The sequence below is a fragment of the Pan troglodytes genome, chromosome 5 (genome assembly GCF_028858775.2).
Source record: "Pan troglodytes isolate AG18354 chromosome 5, NHGRI_mPanTro3-v2.0_pri, whole genome shotgun sequence".
NCBI classification, from domain to species: domain Eukaryota; kingdom Metazoa; phylum Chordata; class Mammalia; order Primates; family Hominidae; genus Pan; species Pan troglodytes.
The window spans coordinates 31,394,910-31,416,402 of NC_072403.2; the positions used below are offsets into that span (position 1 = coordinate 31,394,910).

Genomic DNA, 21,493 nt, shown 5'->3' on the forward strand with positions numbered 1-21,493 from the left:
TTTTCTTTCCTCCTTTCCCCTCAATTGCAGCTCGAGTTAACCTTCAGCTACTTGGAGATTCATGGCGTCATTTGCAGCAAGTCAGCTCAGGTGAGTGTGAAAAACGGATCACTGCAAGATCATGATCTTTCTTGAATTCCTGAAACCCTAAAATGTTGCTTGAGACAATGTGGATAAACAAGATTAGGGAAGATGAAATTTTCGAAATGAGAGACTCAACACTGGCTGTGTGGACAGGAGTTGGGAATTCATTCTGATAAGGAAAACACATTCTCCATAACTCAGTTTGTGAAGAACTAATTAGCTCTTATGATAACTGGCAGTGTAAACGTGAGAGTACTGTTCCTTATAGAGTTTGTACAACATGCTTTAACACTAAAATTTCATAGCAGTTGTATAGTACTATATAAGGTCTTAGTGGGAATATAGTGATAAATGAATTTTTTGGATTTATTAAAATGCAGATTTAAAAAATAGCTTTATTGGGCTATAACTAACTGCAGTAAACTAAAGTGTACAATTTGGTAAGTGTTGACATATGTATGACTCTGTCTTTGCCCTCTTCCCCACCTGCAGTCAATCTGCAGGTATCTACTTTTGGTTGCTGTAGTTTGCATTTTAAAAATTTTATATGAATGATGTCATACAATGTATACTTCTTCCTGTCTGCCTTCTTTCAATTTAATTATTATTATTTTAATTTTTAATTTTATTTATAGTTCTGGGGCACATGTGCAGGGTGTGCCAGTTTGTTACACAGGTAAATGTGTGCCATGGTGGTTTGCTGCACCTATCCACCCATCACCTAGGTATTAAGCCCAGCACGCATTAGCTATTTTTCTTAATACTCTCCCTCCCCCAACCCCAGTTTAATTATTTTGAGATTGATCTATTTTGTTGCATGTCTCAATAGTTTATTCTTTTTGTTGCTGAGTAGTGTTTAATTGTGTGGCTATATTACAGTTCGTTTATCCATTCGCCTGATGTGAGGGACATTTAGGTTGTTTGCCATCTTGGCTATGATGAATAAAGCTGCTATGAATATTTAAGTACAAGTTTTTGATTGGACCTGTACTTTCATTTCCCATGTGTAATTACCTAGGGGTAGAATGGCTGAATTGTATAGTAGCTATATGTTTAACTTTTTGAGAAACCGTCACACTTTTCCACAGTGGTTGTACTATTTTACATTGTCCCCAGCAGCATATGAGAGTTGTAGTCCCTCCACATCCTCCCCAACACTGGTATAGTCAGTCTTTTTAATGTTAGCCATTCAACAAGTATGTAGTGCTTTCTCATTGTGGTTTTAATTTGCATTTCCCTAATGACAGAACATGTTGAGTATCTTTTTATCTGTTTATTTGCCATCACGTATTTCCTTCTGCCATTACAGAAATTGGGCTGTTTGTTTTCTTATTGAATTTTGAGAGTTTCTAAAAAAATACATTCTGGATACAAAGCCTTTATCAGATATTTTCTCTCAGTCTGGTGGCTTGTCTTTTCATTCCCTTAACAGTGTCTTTCAAAGAGCAGAAGTTTTAAATGTTGATGAAGTCCAATTTATCAATGTTTTCTTTTATGGATTGTGCTTTTAGTATCATATTGAATAAATCTTTGCTTAACCCAAGGTCACAGAATGTTCTATATCTTCCAGAAGTTTTACAGCTTTAGGTTACACATGTAGGCCTATGATCCATTTTGAAGTAATTTTTGAATATAAAGCTATGTATAGATCAAAAATTTTTTTTAGTTTGTCTTTCTTTTTCTCATATGTGTATTATATTCACTTGTTCCAGTAACATTTGTTTGAAAGACTATTGTTTCCTCACTGAGCTTGTTTTCACCTTTGTTGAAATTCTGTAGTCCGTTTAAGTGTGAATCTATTTCTGGAATCTGAATCCCGTCTCCTTGCTACTATCTTCATGCCACTCTTATACTCTATTATTGTGGCTTGTTTACAACAAAATTTGAAATCAGATAGTGTTAGTCCTCCAATGTTTTTCTTCTTTTTCAAAATTGTTCTAGTGATTCTAGGTCCTTTGCAATTCCATACGAATTTTAGAAACACCTCAGTTTCTATAAAAAGCTTGCTGGAATTTTGGCTGATATTACAATGAATTTTTAAATCACTTTGGGGAAGAGCTGACATCTTAGTAATGTACAGTCTTCGGACCTAAGAAAACTATGTATTTCTCCATTTGTTTAGGTCTTTTTCAGTTTTTCTGAGTGTATTTTGTTGTAGCTTTCAGTGTACGGGTCTTACATATCTCTAAATTCATTCCTAAGTGTTTAATATTTTTTGATGCTACTATAAATTATGTTATTTTTTACATTTCAGTTTTCAGTTGTCTCTTGCTGGTATTAGAAATATAATTGATTTTTGCATATTGACCTTATATCCTGTAACCTGCTATCTTGCTCTACTCACGTATTAGTTCTAGTAGCTTTTAAAAATAGATTTCATCATTTTTTACAAAGATGATGTCATTTGTGAATATGGATGGGTACCTTTTATTTTTAACATGGGTGCCTTTTATTTCTTTGTCTAGTCTTATTGCTATTGGGAGATATTCCTCCATTGGTGGAGCAATTCCTACATATTTTGCTGGGTATGCCAGGAATTTAGGGCCGTGACTTCTCTTTGCCCAGGCTATTTCTCAGGGTTGATTGCAATGAGCATCTTGTGGGATGGTGGAATAGTTCCATTGAATAAAGAACAGGCTTGCTTACTTCTTACCATGAAAACAGTAGATTTCCAATGTCCAAGGGTTCCTTTCTTGTCAGCAGCCTACTGTGTGTGCAAGCATCCATCTGAAGCACCATATGGGACTTTGAGGGCAGGGGAATCTATCCAAATGTGGTACACATGCCTTTTGTTGTACCATGAATCATAAAATCCTATGTCTCTGACCCAGGCATCTCCTGTCTTCTGCAGCATCAATGAAACATCTAATAGGCTAACTTACTGGCCTACAAGTAGGGTAAAAACTCAGAACTTGACAATTGTTCTGGTACTTATAAGACAGTGCTGAATGGAAGTGGCAAGAGCAAATCTTCTTGTCCTTTTCCTAGTCTTTGAGGGAACACATTCATTCTTTCACCATTAAGTGTGATGTCAGCTGTAGGTTTTTAAAATAGATGCCCTTTATCTGGTTTAAGAAGTATCTTTCTATTTTTAGTTTGTTGAGAGTTTTAATCAGGAATTAGTGCCGGATTTTGGCAAATGTTTTTTCTCTGTCTGTTGAGATTATTGTGTGGTTTTCTTTCTTTTTTAAAGCTTCTTAAAATGATGAGTTATATTGATTAATTTTTTGAATATCAGATATTTGATTCCTGTGATAAGTCTCATTTGGCCATGATATATAATTATTATTATATATATATTTTTGAGACGGAGTCTCACTCTGTCACCAGGCTGGAGTGCAGTGGCACAATCTTGGCTCACTGCAACCTCTGCCTCCCGGGTTCAAATGATTCTCTTGCCTCAGCCTCCCGAATAGCTGGGACTACAAGCACGCGTCATGACATCCAGCTAATTTTTGTGTTTTTAGTAGATATGGGGTTTCACCATGTTGGCCAGGATGGTCTCAATCTCCTGACCTTGTGATTCGCCCGCCGTAGCCTCCCAAAGTGTTGGGATTACAGGCGTGAGCCATGATATATTATTTTTTTAATGTTGAATTCCAAATATTAAAATTTTGTGAAGAGTGTTTTGCACTGATGTTTGTGGGAGTTATTGGTTTGTCTTTTTTTTTTTTTTTTAACATTTTTGGCTGGCTTCTCTATTAGAGAATCATGGATTTATAGAATGATTCTATATATTTCTCCTCTATAGAGGAGGAAGTATTTCCTTCTCTTAAATTTTTTCTGTTGAGGTGGTATTAATTTTTGTCTTAAATGTTTACTTAAATTTACTGGTGAAATTATTTGGGCCTTGAGTTTTCTCTTTGAGAAGGTTTTTTTTTTTTTTTTTTTTTTTTTTTCCCAGACTGGGTCTCGCACTGTTACTCAGGCAGGAGTGCAGGGGTGCAATCTCAGCTCATGGCAACCTTCGCTTCTCGGGACCAAGCGATCCTCTCACCTCATCCTCCCAAGTAGCTGGGACTACAGGCATGCACCACCATGCCTGGCTAATTTGTGTATTTTTTCCTAGAGACAGGGTTTCTCTGCATTGCCCAGGCTCGACTCGAACTTCTGAGCTCAAGCGATCCACCTCCCTCAGCCTCCCAAAGTACTGGGATTACAGGCATGAGCCACTGTGCCCAACCTGGGAAGGTTTTAAATTGCAAATTCTATTAATATTCCTTAATGATATAGATCCATTTATATATCTTTTCTTGAATGAGCTTTGGTAGTTTGTGTCTTTTAAGAAATTTGTTTATTTTATGTAAGTTGTTGAATTTATTGAAATAAAGTTAATAATATCCACTTGTTATACTTCTAATATCTGTAGAATATCATTCCCAATATTGGTAATTTGGTTATCTCTCTCGTTTTCCATTTCAGTCAGGTTAGAGGTCTACCAATTTTTTTTTATCTTTTCAAACAACTTTTTAAAATTATTATTATTATACTTTAAGTTTTAGGGTACATGTGCACACTGTGCAGGTTAGTTACATATGTATACATGTGCCATGCTGGTGCGCTGCACCCACTAACTCGTCATTTAACAACTTTCTTTTTGGTTCCATTGGTTTTCTTTATTGATTTCATTGATTTTCTATTTCCTATTTCATTGACTTTTGCTCTGATCTTTGTCCTTTCCTTCTACTTTTTGTTTTAGCTTTTAAAACTACAAAGAAAATGTGTGTGTGTGTTTGTGCGTATGTGGAGTTTGTTCGTAATGTTCTTTAAAATTGTCAAAATTGTCACTATGTTTTTTGAGATTTCATACAAACTCTTGGAACTTTTCCACAGTTCATCTTAGAGCAATGTTTTATTTTATGTGTTCACCATTTTCCAGAAACTGGAGTTTGAAAGAAAAATCGCAGCAACATATGTTTGCCCAAATGGTCAAACATATGTAGGAGTGAATGATCACTCGTGAATGATGACATAATGACATAACAAGGGTCTTCTCGGTGGTCTTAATTCAGGAATGTTTATGATTTGAGAGCTGGGATGGGAGCAGAAGGGCATTAGCGAAATGTTAATGCCAAGGTTATGTTCGAAATATGATTTCACTGTGCTATTTAATTATGAGAAAGAGTGTTGATGCAGCAAGACTAATTTTCCCATGTGGCTGCCAAAATTGGTCTTACCACACTTGTAGTCTTGCCCCTTTCAATATGCGTACCATTCAGAGGAACTGTGTATAAAGCCGTCTGTCTCAGCCCCTGTCAGTGTCAGTACCAAATGAATAGCTTTACAACAGTGCTTCAATTTAACTTTGACCCAGAGTATGGACCTTTGAGATGAAATTATAGTGAACATTGGCACTGCTTCTGTAAATGGCCTAGCAATTCAGAGACTGGCAATACTAGTAACCTAATGGTATTCAAAATTTGCTGTGTTTTGGAACTGCCTGTGATTGTTTTTTAAAAATACACTTTCAGCAGTATCCTTCTCTCTGTCACATCATACTTCCTCATTCTCCTCAAACACACACAATATATACTTAGGACAGTTACAGTTCTATACATCTGCGGTGGATGTTTGTTTTTTTAACAAGTGCACCATTTGATTCTGTTGCATTCCAAAGGTTAAGAACCAGTGATCTGTGTAACCAGTGACCTCTAGTTTTGATTTTATTTTATATAAAATCATGAGGATGGGAATGTCTACCAGTGGCACTCAGAATCTAGCTTTGATTAGGAATTCTTTTGTAATGTTCTCTGGGATTTATTTTTTTCTCCTTGCTATTTTTTATTATGATTTAATTATAGTTCATAAACTCAGATAAAATTCCTGAGACTTACCTACTGCATTGTGTTTAAGAGTGAGTGATTGCTCTATTGAGTTAGCGAAATGTGACTTTTACTATTGCTATTTTCCCCTTTCTTCAGAAATGTTGGAAACCTTTATCTTATTTTACCAGTCTCTATGCCACATTATTTTGTGGTGCTCGAGTTTTATTGCCTTCATGGTATTTACGTTGAGGCCAGCAGTTATACAGTTTTATAGTTATACAATTTTTGGACCTTTTTTTGTACAACTGAATACCTGCTATGATTTTTTCTTGAATTATAGGGTTAATTGTTTGCTGTGTCACAGAATGATATTGATAAGCCATCCACCACACATGGATGGATAAGCCATCCACCACCACATATTTCTGACAGAGGAGAGAAAAACAACTCACAGGTCTGTTAGCTGGGGATTAGTAAAACGTGCTGCCCTTGAAGTTTAGTCAGGTTGTTCGACCTTAAAAAAGGCAGTGGAGTGGGGTGGGAAATTTGAATCATACATAAGTTACTACGGCTTATATCTCTAATTATTATTTTAAATGTATATTAGATATCATGGGTTATATCCTGCTAGGTGTCTAAAGAAAATGTGTTTCCAACATTCTGTTCCTCCCCAGCTGAAGTGGGAGGGAAAAGAGTATTTGATAGGAAGCTCTTTTTTTCTTTTTTGATGAGGTGACTTATTGTGTTGGTTTCACCTCCATCACTTTGTTGCAGTCTTTACATTATGCAAAGGTGGTGACATATTACACGGGGTTGTGTGAGTGCTTGCTTGTAAGGTTGAATTGAAGGCCTCGTTTCTTCCTCCACCTGTCACCTTTTTTTCTTCTCTGTCATTCTATTCAATCCTGTGCAATTAAAGATGATTAGGTGTTAAGATTAAGTGGAATTAGAATAAGCTAATTACTAATTACTCGCACCCAAACTGTGAACTGAATAGATGTGCTAGATGTGAAGAATGTAAAAGTACCCCTGTAGTGAAAAATATAATTACCCATGGTGGGAAGGTTGGGAGTAGGGTGCAGAGCACAGACACAATGGCACATCAAAAGTGTCTGGCTTTTAAAAACATGCATATGCACAGATATGTGCATATGAAAAATATGAGCCTAATTTCACTAAGTAGATTTAGTCTTACTTAAAACATCTTATAGACTACTGGGTTGTTTAGCCTCCAGGTACAGTAATGCTTGATGTCTTTTGCTAGAGGAATACCTCTTGAACCAGCTTTTAGAAAACAAATGGAGCCTTTGCCTAGAGAATTTTAAAGGCTTTGCCTTTCATTTCTTGAGGAATGCACTGAAAAATAGGAATTTTAATTTTTTTATGTACAACTAACTAGCACAGAAGTGGTATTTATCAAATACTCGTTGACAGATTCTTCTAGAGGTATTTATGAAAAATAACATCTGAAACACTTACATTATTTATATCCTTTTCTTTGATCTCATCATTTTGACATACCTTGCGTTACTTTTCATTTTGACATACATATGTTGAAATACTTACATTATTATTATTTTCAGTTTGGGCTAATTTCAGGAAAATGTAAGGCAAAATCTAAAAACTGCATTGCACATTATAAAGTGTTCTCCATCATATTTTTGTATAGATAAAGTAAGAACAGGAAGTAAACGTGTGCAGATATTTTGAAGAAGTGATAATCTAAGAGGATTGCATTTTATGGGAATTTTTGGTGGGGTAGGAAGATGGGGTTTTGCTATGTTGCCTGGGCTGGTCTTGAACTCCTAGGCTCAAGCAATTGTCCTGCCTCAGCCTCCTGAGTTTATGGGGTTATAGGCATGCACCACCACACCCAGTTTACATGAATGTTTTTGAGATTAAAGAAAATGGCATCTTTTTTTTTTAGGTGGTTGAAGTTCTTCTTATTTGTAATGTGTACATCTTCAACTTCTTGCCCCTTTTGTGACCGACCTGTCCTCCTTTTCACAAGTTAGTTTGTACTTATTTAGAGGACTAGCTGTCTCAGTCTCAACATTTTTTGACATGTTTTGGACATCTCCAGCAATTAATTATAGGAATGAATCTTAGTCTAACACTAAACCTAACACCAAACATTTTATTAACGTGTTACCTTAATATTCCAAGTATCCCCTCTTCTTAGAAAGCTCAAAACCTTTTTTTTTTTTTTTTTTTTTTTTTTAGACGGAGTCTTGCTCTGTCATCAGGCTGGAGTGCAGTGGCACGATCTCGGCTCCCTGCAACCTCCGCCTCCTGGGTTCAAGCGAATCTCGTGCCTCAGCCTCCTGAGTAGCTGGGATTACATGGGATTACAGGCATGCATTACCACACCTAGCTAATTTTTGTATTTTTGTATTTTTTTTTCTTTTTAGTAGAGACAGGGTTTCACCATGTTGGCCAGGATGGTCTCGATCTCTCGACCTTGTGATCCGCCTGCCTTGGCCTCCCAAAGTGCTGGGATTACAGGCATGAGCCACTGTGCCCTGCCGATCGAAACTTTTAAAAGCATTTCTCTTTTGCTCCCAAGCAAAAGGTTTTAACATTTTATTTAAGCATATGATAAGGTTTCTTGTCTTTAAAATGTGTGTGTGTGTGTTTTAAAGGTAGCTTTTAGATTGCCTATGGGTACCCACAGAATGATATAGCCATACTTACACTACATAGCAGGGATATAAAAACTTTGTAAGACTGCAGCTCAGGACAAAATCTTGGTAAAAGGAGAAGTCGTGTTTGAATGTGGGAGTTCAGTCTCTATCATATGGGAGTCTATTTGAATCTGCCAGCTTGGCCCTTGGAAACACTTACTTCAGTTTCTAGATGTTTCTGACAGTACTTCCACCCTCTACCCAAACACTTCTTTGAGTCTTAAATTAAGTGCATTATTTTAAGAAAGTGCTTCTTTAAAAGCTAATATTGTGATCCTTTTGTAGTTCATGAGCGTGATGGTTGGGTGTTCACGCACGTATGTGAGATGTGCTACCCTCGAACCTTGTTAAAGAAAAAAAAGCTAATATTGTATTAGTATATATCTGTGTGACTATGTAGTTTACAATATTTAAAATAATTAAAAACGGAAGGAATTGGACTCATTCTTAAGAAGTGTCCCACCGGTTCTTGCAGATGATTGTGGAAACTGAGAAGTGCAGCATTTCCATGAAGATGGCGTCGCCCGAGGACGTGAGTGAGGTGCTGGCTCACATAGGCACCTGCCTGAGGAAGATATTTCCTGGCCTCTCTCCAGTGTGAGTTTCCCTGGGCAGGGTGAGGAGAGCAGCGAACCTGTTCTTCCTCAAAACGGCAAATACAACAATGCCTTCTTTTTACTCCTTCACTTAGTTCCTCTCTCAGACTTCCTTTTCCTCTTAAATATTAAATATCAAAACCCTTATCAAAACCCTTGTGTTTTGGTCTGAGGATTTCTACAGGGCTGTGTCTTATTCTTTAAAGAGCTTGAGTGATGAAAGGATTTGGCAGTCCTTTAACTTCTCATAAGACTAAAACAGTAACCTTTTTAATATAACTCCAGATTTACACGAGTGTGAATATTACTCACAGCTTATTACCAGAGTGCCAGGGGCTGCATGCTTTGTATAGTGGCACCAAGTGTAATGCAGATGAAGAGAGAGACAGTGCTTTATTTTCTTTGCTTTTTTATTTTCAGGAACAAGAAACCTAAAAAAATTGAATGTAAAAATCCCTTTTTTTCATTGTCCTGTTAGTGTTCTGAAATACTCATTAGGCATATTAGTAAATTTTGTTCATCCATGCCCTCATATTTTTTGTTAAGCTTTTAAAGTCAGGATTATGGGCTTGGATACCTGAGTTTGTAGTTGGGGAATGTGTGGGTTGTTGGGATGGAGGAATTAGATTGACTGAGGCGAAAGGCAAAGAGATGCTTATGTCTGAAAGCTCCCTAAAATAATAGGTATAGTCAAAATACCCTCCTGATAGAAGAACAGGATTCACAGATGGCAGAAAATTTCCCTCCCATTGCTCTCCCAGCAGGCAGAAGTGTATACAGGGAAGGGCTGGAGGCCCCACGTAGACACGTGTAGCATGCTAGCTGTGTTCCTTGCGTGGTGGAGGTGGGAGGGGAATTTTGGGAACAGTGCCCTTCATAAAACATGCTCCTCCTGCAATGCCTGGCCTGCAAGTTGAGAGACAAAGTAGCAGGAAAACCTAGGCTTCTAGTCATTTAAACCTTATGGATGACTAAAAGTGGCTCAGTGGGGACAGACACTCCCTTTCAAGCTCTTTGGCCTTAAGAGGCCTGCTCAGTTCCCTTCACAGCCCTTCGCAGGGCTCTCTCCCTTCCCCACGTGGTGGGAGGTGAACACACCAGAATGGAAGGCTGGCCCTGTGCTTGCTGGTTGTTCACCTTGGGCTCCTTCCTCCCTGAAGCTTAAGTCTTGTGGTTCTCTGATTATCAGGGTAGCTGGTTGCTGGGGGAGCTAAGTGTCCCTGGCCTCCATTTCAGTGGAGTGGAGAGGGTGAGCTGGGGCTGCCCTCTGACTCCTGCTTGGCTAGAATTTCAGGTATGAGGTATCTTCAAGGCAAGCTTTCCTGGTCTCTAATCACACACACAGGCAGTTCTGGAGAAGAGGTGTGGGCAGCAGTGGGTGGTTGGATGAGGTAAGAAGTGAATCCATGGTGGCAATGGGAATTGCCAAGAAGCAAAACCTTAGGAATGGGTTCGACATCATCCTTAAAGCCACCAGAGAACTAGCTGGGGTAATCATGAGTTAACAATAGCTACAACCCATCTTCCTTAAACTACATTTCAGTAATGCGACTTTGTACATGTGTTTCTTTATAATGTGCTCGCTTTCCTTCTAAATTAATACTGATGAAATAAAAAAATTATTAAGCACCGCCTTACTTGGCAAGAGCTTATAATACCCTGAACTTTAAAGACACTTCAGAGCAATATTTAGAATCTCTATTTTCTTTAAAAGGCAGCCTTATTTGTTTAGTATTGTAGGATTTTCAGAGAAACTAACCATTTTTATTTTTGGTTTGGATTCTTCCATTTTTTTCTTCCCAGAGAACATTGAGTAAGAATAGTATTTTCACTTATAGCTTCCATTTAACTTCTTGTTAAAATCTTCAGGCAAATATTAAACCAGTATTAATCACCTCTGTTTCTAGGAAGAAAGTTCCCATGTATATGTTGATTTCTAAATCTGTGACCTCTGCTGTACCCAGGTCTTCGTCCCCACCTACCAGCTGCCCAATAGGGCATCTCTACAAGGACAGCCCCAGGCACCTCACACTCAGTATGTCCCACACTGGACTCCTCACTTTCCCCCCTAAAAATTGCTTATATTCTGTATTTCTATCTCAATTAATGGCATTGTTGTTCACATAGTCTCACAAGTTAAAAGCTGAGCCGTGTTCATCTCTTGGTCCTTACTGTCGTATTCAATTGGTTGCTAAGCTTTTAAAAATATTATCTTAATATCTCGTGGTCTGGTTCTTTCTCCTTGTTTTCATTTCCACTGCCATAGTCACTTTCTCCCTTGCATCTTTCTAATTAGTCTTCCTGCTTCTAGTTCTTCTCTTGCAAGTGATCCTTCATACTGTCATCCGAGTTATCTTTTCATAATTCAAACAGTATCTGTTCTTTGCCTAAGCTCTCAAATGGCTGGCTTTCCTGATAAAATGTAAATTGTATAGCCTGACACAGAATACCACTGTTTTCCTGTTCCTGAACACAATCAGGCTCTCTCATATTTTCAGCACCATTATAATAGCTCTAATCCTGACAAATTCCAAAAGATTTAACTCAGGTATCTTCTCATCTGTAAAGAGAGTCTTTATTCATGTTTCCAAAGAACTTTGGATCACTTCCTGCACTAGTACACATCATACTGTGTTGTAAGTGCTTGTTCATACACTTATATATTCCATGACTATTTATTGATTTTCTACTATATGCTAGGCATAGTGCTAAGTGTTGAGGTCCAGCAGTGAACATGGTCCCTGCCCACGTGGAACTTACATTTTAACTTGGGGAAACAAACCCCCCAAAGAGGGAAACACATAAATCAAGTAACAGTACCTTTGAGTAAGTGCTGTGAGAGAAATAGATGGGACTCATATAAAGAATAAACTTCTGTCTCCAAAGGCCTCCCTGTGGCCATGATAACTTCAACAGACCTAGTGGAAGAGAAGGCGCCTGCCCTATAAGAGTAGAGCAAAGAATATCATCTTCCCAGGGCTTCTGTTCATGCTATTTCTCTTGCCTACAAAGGGCTTGGTATCTCTGAGAAACTGAAAGATATCCACTTTGGCTGGGGTATAATGAAGAGCAAAGATGGGAAGGGATGAGGAATGATTCAAGAGGGGGCTGGAACCAGCCCTGGTGATGTAGATGTAGTTGATGTAGAGCCTCGTGGGAAAGAGGTTGGGATTTAGTAGTATTTTCCTGGGAAGCCACTGTAACATTTTAGGGGTGGGAGATAAATCTTTAGATAGTTTATGAAAATCTTTTTTTTTTTTTTTTTTTGTCTGCTAAAGAGAATGGACTGGTGGCGGAGCAAGAGTAGAAGTAGAAAGCTAATTTGGACACTTGTAGTAATCTAGGCAAGAGATGACTGTGGTCAGGAGAAAGGTAGCAGCATTAGGTATTAAGAGAGAGGGTAGATGTAAGCTTTATTTTGGATGCAGGAGTTGCTGATGGATTAGGTAAGTGTGGGTAAGGGCAGTGAGGAAAGAAAGAGAAGAAAAACAAGGATGGCTCCTCAGAGTCCGGTTTTAATAACTTGGTGACCAATATGACAGCAAGACAGAGAAGGCCTGGGGTAGGTGGGCGACAAGTATTTTCTGGGGGGTGGGATCTGTAGCCATTCTGTTTTAGGCATGTGGAATTTGAGATCTATTTGTCTAGGACCTACAAGACCTCCATAGACCTCTCCTCCAAGCTCCACTAGGTGAGGCTATCAGGTAGGCAGATTTGTGAGGCTGGGGCTTGGAGGAGAGGTCTGGAGTTGGAGCAAAGGTGAGTGCCATGAGCACAAGATGGTCTTCACTGCATGGCTGTTGATAACATCACCTGGAGAAAGATGTGTAGAGGAGGCATACTTGGAATGAGCTCAACACTTAGAGGTCAGGTAAACTAGGAAGAGCCACAAATGGAGTTGGGTAAGGACTGGCTGTCAAGGTAGGAGGAAAACCAGTGAAAAACCAGGGCCTGGGAAGGAGTGCTGACTCTGCAGAATGATGCTGGGGCTGAACAAGCTGCAGGCAGAGAGGTGTCCAGTGTTGGTGACGTGGATAACATAGGCACCTTGATGAGAGCAGGTCTAAGGGTCTGGTTGGGAGGGCAGACTGCTGTGGTTGAGGGATGAACTCAGAAGTGAGAAAATGGATGTGGCATATGTGGACAACTTCATAGAGAAGATCAGCTATTAAGGGGAACTGACAAATTGGATGTAGCTAGCGCACTCTGAGGGATTACGGGGGATTTCTGTTTGTGTTTAAAATGGGAGATAAAAGCATATGCTTAAACCATATGGCTGTAATGAGGGGAGTGATCAGTAGAAAGAGAGATTTGTTGCTGGAGACTGCCCTAATAAATAAATCAGCAATATCCTTGAGAAAGTGAGAGGCAAAGTACAAAACACACCTGTCTTTCATTCTAGGCTGGGAGCTGCTTAAACAAAGACCACGTTTTTATTAATCTTAAATCCCTAGTTCTTGGCACATAGTAGGTACTGACTGAGGTTTTGGATGAGCACATACACTTCACACTTAATCCATTTCCAGTACCTTGTTGGGTGATGTACCATGGGGCATAGAGAAGTCAGAAGACAGTGGCCCTGCCTTCAAACCATGAACTCATTAGCTGAGGTAACCTGAAGCAGATGAGACAGGAGATGATTGGGTGTAAGTGGGAGATGAATGAGCACAGGCTGGCTTTGCAGAGGAGATTTACTGCAAACGGATGGAGAAAATTCAGAGGAGAGAGTAGTGAAAGGAAAGGCAATTCACATGAAGAGACCAATTGGAGAGAAGGTGCAGATTATAATTTAGAAAATGCCTTGGCAGAGAATTAAATTACCTAAATGTATTTGACTTGCATTCCTCTTTTCTACCCAACACACACAGTTAGCTTGTCTCGATAAGCCTAATATTTTGTGGTTTCTATGTTATGCCTTTACTCTTGAAGTTCCTTAGATGGCATTATATGATTTTGGGAGGGGAAACGTACAATTTTATTGGTATTGGTTGTGTGACTAGAGAGGGTGGAGAAGTTGGTAACCGTATCTTTTCTCCTACATTCCCAGTATGCCTTAAGTCAAAGCTATCAGTCAGGGGAATATTTGTTTATATAAATAATGCACAATAGAACATGCAAAATAAAATATGTTTCCAGTAACGTCATATATTCCACTCATGATAAATTGGAGAATATGAAACTATATTTAGAATCCTTAGACCTTGTATGACTCATTTGTCCCATCAAATTTATTTTCTGAGCCTGTCTTGGGGGTCCTCATCTCCTTCCTTGCTTAGGGTACCTCTGGTGGTGACTGATGAACAGAAAAGGGTCTCATGAGGAGGTATTAGGAACCAGGTGAATCTGGAGGAGTTAGATCCTGGAAAATTCTCAGTTTGGGTAATCAGTTCTTGAATACTCTACGTATGACTCTATATAAATGAACCTATACCTCCAAAGATCTGAATTTCTGATTTTACCCATATACAATTCTGAAAATAACATCCATCATCCAAATCAAATATATGAAAATATACAGCCTGGGCAACATAGTGAGACCTCATTTCTACTAAGAAATTTTAAAAATTAGCTGGGTGTGGTGGTATATGCTTGTATTCCCAACTAATGGGAGGATCACTTGAGCCCAGGAGTTTGAACTTGCAGTGAGCTATGCTCACACCACTACACTCCAGCCTGGGTGACAGAGTAAGACCACATCTCAAAACAAACAAACAAATATATATATATATATATGTGTGTGTGTGTGTGTGTGTGTGTGTGTGTCTATGTGTGTGTGTGTGTATGTATATGTAATCAGCTCTTAAGAGAATGCTGGTTGGAAAAAAATGATTTAAATTAAAATTTGTAGTATTTACATGTCATATTTTCTTCCCATCTCCTGTCTCCAAATATATGTTAGGATATTTCTCTCTCCCTCTCTCCTTCCCTTCTAAAATGACATTTTCTCCTCATTAAATATGGAAAGTTTAATTCAAAATATAGAGAACATGTGTAAAGAAGAAAATTTAAGTTAAATTTAAAAATCACCCCAACTCAAATCACTGTTATCGTGTGTTTTGTTAACATTCCAATCTTTGCTATAGACTGTCCTTGGAGGCCTCACCTCTCAGACAGTGACAACCCTATGGGGTGAACTAGGGAAGGGTTTAGAGCTTCAGTGTTGTCATCTGTTTTCTCAGGGTTGTCTGTGATGGCAGTTCTCTTCAGGAAGTCATTCTGTGTTACGGCCTTCAGCTTTTCTACTATCAAGAACCTTGGCTGGTCTCCAAAACAAAGCTAGATTTTTTTTTTTAGTATTAAATGATATTGTTAATACAGGTATGAGGTATGAAAATGTGAGGTTATTATGGAGAAAGCTGATGAAATAGGAGTTTATATATAAACAAAAGAAAGGTGGTTGCTGTGTTTTGGTAGTCTCTTCACTTTGCAAAGCAGTAGGTAGCCTTTTGTTGTGGTGTGGCTTGCAGCATTAAAGCATGTGCTATTCTGGAGACAGCTGCCATGTTGCATAGGCTGAGCATTGGAATTGAATTTTAAAGAAATCAATTAGTGTGAGTACATTAAAATAATCTATAATTTTTTTGTGTCAATAGTTTATCATGAGATTTGCATGGACAGAGAGTTGGTGTGTTTGTCATCTAGTTTGCTATTTCTTGCTGCCACATAGAACTATTTTCTGAGTCTTGTGCAATTTAAATGCATATAGTGCAAATGCTGAATCAACGCTAGTGCTGCCTGCATGTGAGAGACATGTCTTGCTTATGTTTTGTTTTAGGATTTTGGTTTACCTTTTATGGTACTTATTGGACAACAAATCCTCTTTCTTTCTGTCTATTTAACACTGTATGTGTGTATGTGTGTGTGTGTGTGTATGTGTGTGTGAGCTGGTGCCCGGTAACAAATACACTAATGGGGCTTCTTGCTCTCATTTCACTACAGGCGGAAAACAACTTCTGTAGAGTGGATTCTCCTCTCACTTATTATTTCTGTGCACAGTGTTAGCATAGATAAGAAACAGTTCCTACCTTCTGGAAATTTAGTTTTTACAACTTTATCTCTTATGGAAATGAATGAACTTGTTTCATGAGACTCCTTTAGCTCCTGAAATCTCAGTTGAAAAAGAAAAATGAGAACTGTAAAGAAGCGGAGCTACTTGAAAAGGCCCCGCTGGACACGTCTGCAGGTTGGTTCGCACAGACGTCTCCCCTAGCTGCTGCCTCCTTTACTCTCTGATTGATTTCCCCTTAACCCTGAGTGTGAATGTCCACTTTTGTTTTTCGAGTAAAGCTGAGGCTCTGGTTTCCAAATCTACCATCAAGATTAATTTATTTCTTTCTGTAGTTGTAGACTGTCAGCTTCCTGTTTTTAATCCCACCAGCTTCCGGTCAAAGATTTTTGCCATATTTTCTTCCTGTGTTTGAGTAGCTGAACCCCCTATGTATCGTCAAAAGAGCATGGCCTGCAGTTTTATGGAAGCAAAGCAAGAATTTTAAAAGAGAAATGTGATCCTAGATGAGGTCAGACAAAAGTCCAGCTTTCTGTGTCCAAGGTTTACCTAATTGAGTTGAATAATGGCTGCGCCTACTTCTGACAGCCTTGCTGTTTCTTTGCATAATATCTGCTTCATTGTCTTGATGTAGACAGAATATAATGCCATTAAAATGCCAGATGATGGTTTTGAACCAAGATGAACCATTCCAAATTGCCAGATTCTGTAATATCATTTTAATTATAATGTCTTCTCAAACATGGTTACCCCGAAGTATTAAAATAATGGTTCTTAATTACAGGTTCCTTTGGGTAAAATAGACAAAAATCATGCTGCACTTGTAGATCTTGTGCATTTACACGGAATTTGAAGAAATTAATGACATCTGACATGTATTAGGTAAACAGGCATACCTTGGAGGTACTATGGGTTTGGTTCCAGACCATTGCAATAAAGTGAGTCAAGAACTTTTTGGTTTCTCAGTGCATATAAAAGTTACGTTTACTAAAGTATGCAATAGCATTATGTCTAGAAGAATATATATACCTTAAAAATACTTTGTTGCTAAAAAATGCTAACAGTCACCTGAGCCTTCAGTGAATTGTAATGTTTTTGCTGGAGAAGGTTTTGCTTATGTGGAAGCTGATGGCTGCTGTGACTATCAGGGTGGTGGTTGCTAAGAGTTGGGGTGGCTGTGGCAATTTCTTTTTTTTTTTTGAGATGGAGTTTTGCTCTTGTTGCTCAGGCTAGAGTGCAATGGCACGATCTCGGCTCACTGCAACCTCTGCCTCCTGGGTTCAAGCCATTCTCTGGCCTCAGCCTCCAGAGTAGCTGGGATTACAGGCATGCACCACCACACCCGAATAATTTTGTGTTTTTAGTAGAGATGGGGTTTCTCCATGTTGGTCAGGCTGCTCTCGAACTCCCGACCTCAGGTGATCCGCCTGCCTCAGCCTTCCAAAGTGCTGGGATTACAGGCATGAGCCACTGCGCCTGGACTTACAATTTCTTAAAATAAGACAACAGTGAGGTTTACCACATCAATTGACCCTTTCTTTCATGAGTGATTTCTCTGTGGCACGCAATGCTGTTTGATAGCATTTTACTCACAGTAGAACTTGTTTTAAAATTGGAGTCAATTGTCTTCAATCCTCCCACTGCTTTATCAGGTAAGTTTACAAAATATTCTAAATCATTTGTTATGACTCAAGGGACGTTAAAAAAAAAAAAGAAAAACAATCTTTTATTGTCATTTCAACCAGGTTCACAGTGTCTTTTTTTTTAAATTATATTTTAAGTTCTAGGGTACATGTGCACAACATGCAGGTTTGATACAAAGGTATACATGTGCCATGCTGGTTTGCTACACCCATCAACTCATCATTTACATTAGGTATTTCTCCTAATACTATCCCTCCCCCAGCCCCCACTGCCCAACAGGCCCCGGTTTGTGATGTTCCCTGCCCTGTGTCCAAGTGATCTCATTGTTCAATTCCCACCTTTGAGTGAGAAGATGCGGTGTTTGGTTTTCTGTCCTTGTGATAGTTTGCTGAGAATGATGGTTTCCAGCCTCATCCATGTCCCTGCAAAGGACATGAATTCATCCTTTTTTATGGCAGCATAGTATTCCATGGAGTATATGCACTACATTTTCTTAATCCAGTCTATCATTGATGGACATCTGGTTTGGTTCCAAGTCTTTGCTATTGTGAATAGTGCTGCAGTAAACATACATGTGCATGTGTCTTTATAGTAGCAGGATTTATAATCCTTTGGGTATATACCCAGTAATGGGATTGCTGGGTCAAATGGTAATTCTAGTTCTAGATCCTTGAGGAATCGCCACACTGTCTTCCACAATGGTTGAACTACTTTACAGTCCTACCAACAGTGTAAAAGTGTTGCTATTTCTCCACATCCTCTCCAGCATCTGTTGTTCCCTGACTTTTTAATGATTGCCATTCTAACTGGTGTGAGATGGTATCTCATTGTGGTTTTGCTTTGCATTTCTCTGATGACCAGCATGTTCACAGTATCTTTATCAGAAGTAGATTCCATCTCAAGAAACTTCTTTCTTTGCTCATCCATAAGAAGCAACTTCTCATTTGTTAAAAGTTTTTTCGTGGATTACAACAATTCATTCACATCTTCAGGCTCCACTTTTAATTCTAATTCTATTGCTGTTTTCACCATATCTGCAGTTACTTCCTCCACTAAACTCTTATACCCTTCAAGGTCATCCATGAGGTTTGGAATCAACGTTTTTGGAACTCCTGTTGATGTTGATATTTTGACCTCTTCCCGTGAGTCATGAATGTTCTCAATGGCATCTATGATGGTGATTTTTTTCTGAAGGTTTTCAATTTACTTTGCCCAGATGCATCAGAGGAATCACTATCTATGGCTACTTATATTGCCTTACAAAATATATTTCTTTTTTTTTTTTTTGAGTTGGAGTCTTGCTCAGTTACCCAGGCTGGAGTGCAGTGGCGTGATCTCGGCTCACTGCAAGCTCCGCCTCCCAGGTTCATGCCATTCTCCTGTCTCAGCCTTCCGAGTAGCTGGGACTACAGGTGCCCGCCACCACGTCCGGCTAATTTTTTTTTTGTATTTTTAGTAGAGATGGGGTTTCACCATGTTAGCCAGGATGGTCTCGATCTCCTGACCTCGTGATCCACACGCCTCGGCTGGGATTACAGACACAAAATATATTTCTTAATAAGACTTGAAAGTCAAACCTATTCCTGGATCCATGGGCTGCAGAATGGATATTGAATTAGTAGGCATGAAAACAACATGGATTTTTTTGTACTTCTCCATCAGAACTCTCGTGTGGCCAGGTGCATTGTTAATGAGCAGTAACATTTTGACAGGAATCTCTTTTTCTGAGCAGTAGGTCTCAACAGTGGGCTTAAAATATTCAGTAAACCATTCTGTAAATAGATCTGCTATCACCCAGGCTTTCTTGTTCTATTGTGGAGTGCAAGCAGGGAGATTTAGCATCATTCTTAAGGGCCTTGGGTTTTTGGAATGGAACATCAGCACTGATTGGCCTCAACTTAGAGTCACCAGCTGCATTAGCCACTAACAAGAGAGGCAGCCTGTCCTTTGAAGCTTTGAAGCCTGACATTGACTTCTCCCTAGCTAAGAAAGTGCTAGATGACATCTTCTTCCAGTAGGAGGCTCTTTCATCTACATTGAAAATCAGTTGTTTAGTGTAGCCATCTTCATCAATGATCTTAACTATATCTTCTGGATAACTTGCTTCAGCTTCTTCATCAGCACTTGCTCCTTCATCTTGTACTTTTACGTTATGGAGACAACTTTTCTTAAACCTCATGAACCAACCTTTGGTAGCTTCCAACTTCAGCTTCCTCCCCTCTCTCAGCCTTGATAGAATTGAAGAGAGTTAAAGCCTTGTTCTGGATTAGGCTTTGGCATAGGGAATGTTTCATTCCAGACCACTAAAACTTTCTGCATCTCAGGGATAAAGTTGTTTCACTTTCTCATCATTCACATGTTCATGGAAGTAGCGCTTTTAACTTCCTTCAATAACTTTTCCTTTGCATTTGCAATTTTGCTAATTTTTTGTTGCAAAAGGCCTAATTTTTAGCCTGTCTCGGCTTTCCATGTGCCTTTCTCACTAAGCTTGTTTCTAGCTTTTGATTTAAAATGAGAGATGTGCGACTATTCCTTTTACTTGAACACTTAGAGGCCATTGCAGGGTTATTAATTGGCCTAATTTCAAAATTGTTGTGTCTCAAGTAATGGGCTTGGTGAAAGGGAGAGACAGAGAGGAATGGTTGTCAGTGGAGCAGTGAGGTCACACACACTTTTAAGTAGCTAAGTTTGCTGTCTTATATGGGTGTGATTCGTGGTCCCCCAAAATAGTTACAATAGTAACATCAAAGATCACTGATCACATCACCAAAACAGATATTATAATAATGAGGAAGTTTGAGATATTGTGAGAATTACCAGAATGTGGCACAGAGACAGGAAGTGAGCACATGCTGTTGGAAAAATGGCACTGATAGATTTGCTTAATGCAAGGTTGCCACAAAGTTTCAATTGGCAAAAAATGCAATACCTGTGAGTATAATACAATAAAATGAGGTATGTCGGAACCTGATTATGTCTTAGTCATAAAACTTACAAAGAAGTAGGAGGAATATTTTCCATGCCAACAGAATGTATTTAAATGATTTGATATGTATTTGAGGTTTTCTCCAGGAGTAGAACAACCCAACCAGGCAACCTCCCAGGCCCTAGCATATTTTATCTGGAATACATCCATTCAATCAGAAAATGTAAATAACTGGGAACATTTTCTTCCAGTCTCTGCAAGGTGATGGAAATTCATAAGGATGACTGAGAGCATTGTATGTAGCAGAGTGCCTTGAAATCATTAAAGATGAAACTATATTCAATACAAGTTAATATATTTATTTCACCACCTCTCACCCACGTCCTGTCATGGTACTGGGTGACTGACGCCCTGACACCCTTCCTCACAGCTCATGACCTCTTCACCTCTACCCTACTTCCACTTGCTTTTGTGGCCACATGACCTTGTCATCTCCTGGAACAGCTTATTCCGTGGTGAAAAAACAGCCCTCCCCCTCTGACTACGGCCTTTCACTTCCTCTCCCCTGGAAGTACCAGTATTTGGACTTTTTCAAGGCCTCCAGACTGGGGGTGGCTTGGCTTTCTCTTCTTCTGCCACCCCCATCCTGCCTTCCTGTCCATTCTTAACTGCTCAGCCCACAACATCCATGACTTCACCTAGGCCTTGTCAGTATCCTCTGCTCCTTCTGTCCACACTGTTTTTCTGACACACCCACCTGGAAATCCTGCATCCTGCAGCAAGCCAGC

At 39.0% G+C, this 21,493-nt stretch overlaps 1 protein-coding gene and 1 pseudogene across 16 annotated transcripts in view; both read left to right on the forward strand.

Moving 5' to 3' along the window:
• The window catches only part of CARMIL1 (capping protein regulator and myosin 1 linker 1), a 340,308-nt gene that overhangs the window by 146,813 nt on the left and 172,002 nt on the right, over positions 1-21,493 (forward strand). For all 16 annotated transcript variants that reach the window (XM_003311043.6, XM_530908.8, XM_009450613.5 and 13 more), the window contains 2 exons: positions 31-90; positions 9,009-9,130. In XM_003311043.6, the coding sequence (XP_003311091.2) occupies positions 31-90; positions 9,009-9,130 (182 nt within the window). The remainder of the gene's footprint in view (positions 1-30; positions 91-9,008; positions 9,131-21,493) is intronic.
• Positions 8,807-8,927, forward strand: LOC112209696 (small nucleolar RNA U13; annotated as a pseudogene).